The sequence below is a fragment of the Arachis ipaensis genome, chromosome B05 (assembly GCF_000816755.2).
Source record: "Arachis ipaensis cultivar K30076 chromosome B05, Araip1.1, whole genome shotgun sequence".
In the NCBI taxonomy this organism is placed as follows: domain Eukaryota; kingdom Viridiplantae; phylum Streptophyta; class Magnoliopsida; order Fabales; family Fabaceae; genus Arachis; species Arachis ipaensis.
Window position 1 is genome coordinate 16,993,684 of NC_029789.2, and position 763 is coordinate 16,994,446.

At 34.3% G+C, this 763-nt stretch overlaps 1 protein-coding gene across 1 annotated transcript in view; it reads left to right on the forward strand.

Moving 5' to 3' along the window:
* LOC107640264 (isoleucine--tRNA ligase, cytoplasmic) overlaps window positions 1-763 on the forward strand; it is an 11,775-nt gene that overhangs the window by 3,105 nt on the left and 7,907 nt on the right. Inside the window, exons 6-7 of the mRNA XM_016343802.2 lie at window positions 246-356; window positions 686-763. The exon at window positions 686-763 is cut by the window's right edge and continues 41 nt beyond it. Coding sequence (XP_016199288.1) covers window positions 246-356; window positions 686-763 — 189 coding nt within the window. The remainder of the gene's footprint in view (window positions 1-245; window positions 357-685) is intronic.

Here is a 763-nt window from a genome sequence, read left to right on the forward strand (position 1 = left end):
ACATTTATTTTAGTTTTGGTTATGTGGATTATTGAACTATAAGGTTGAGAAGGGGGTAATTCAGTTCTAAGATCTTCGTTTGGGGTAGGATGCAATGACGCCGTTTGGTTTTTGCAGCTGACCCAACTAATGCTCTTCATGTTATGTGATGGCATCATTTGATTCTTGTAGCTGACACCATTTGTCATTTGTTTGTTGACGATCTTTACGATATGATTACTCAGATATTACATTACCATGTATAGGATAATCTAACAGTAGCTGTTGATGATGATGGCTGCTTTACTGAAAAAATTACTGACTTTAGCGGCTGCTATATCAAAGATGCTGACAAGGATATAATTGAAGCTGTGAAGGTATTTTACATCTATCTAAAAGAACATAAATATCTATTATTTAATTGTAATGATTTACAGTGTGGTTGATTATCAGTCAGGATTCTCACCATGTGACTTGTGGAAACATTGTGTACTTTTTCTTTCTCTTTCTTTTGTATAAACTTTTCCACTCTTCCTTCCATTGTTAAAAGGTAGTTAATTTATGGAAGATCAATGTTAGAGTTCCAGATTTGTGATGCCTAATTTAAGCATGGAGTCAAGAGTGTTTTCTTTTCTTTCTTGAAAACTCTGTTTTGTTTGGATTCCTATATTTATTACTTTTTTCTCGCATGTATTTCTTTCCTTAGGCAAAGGGTAGGCTGGTTAAGCAAGGAACCTTTACTCATTCTTATCCATTCTGCTGGAGATCTGGTACTCCTCTAATT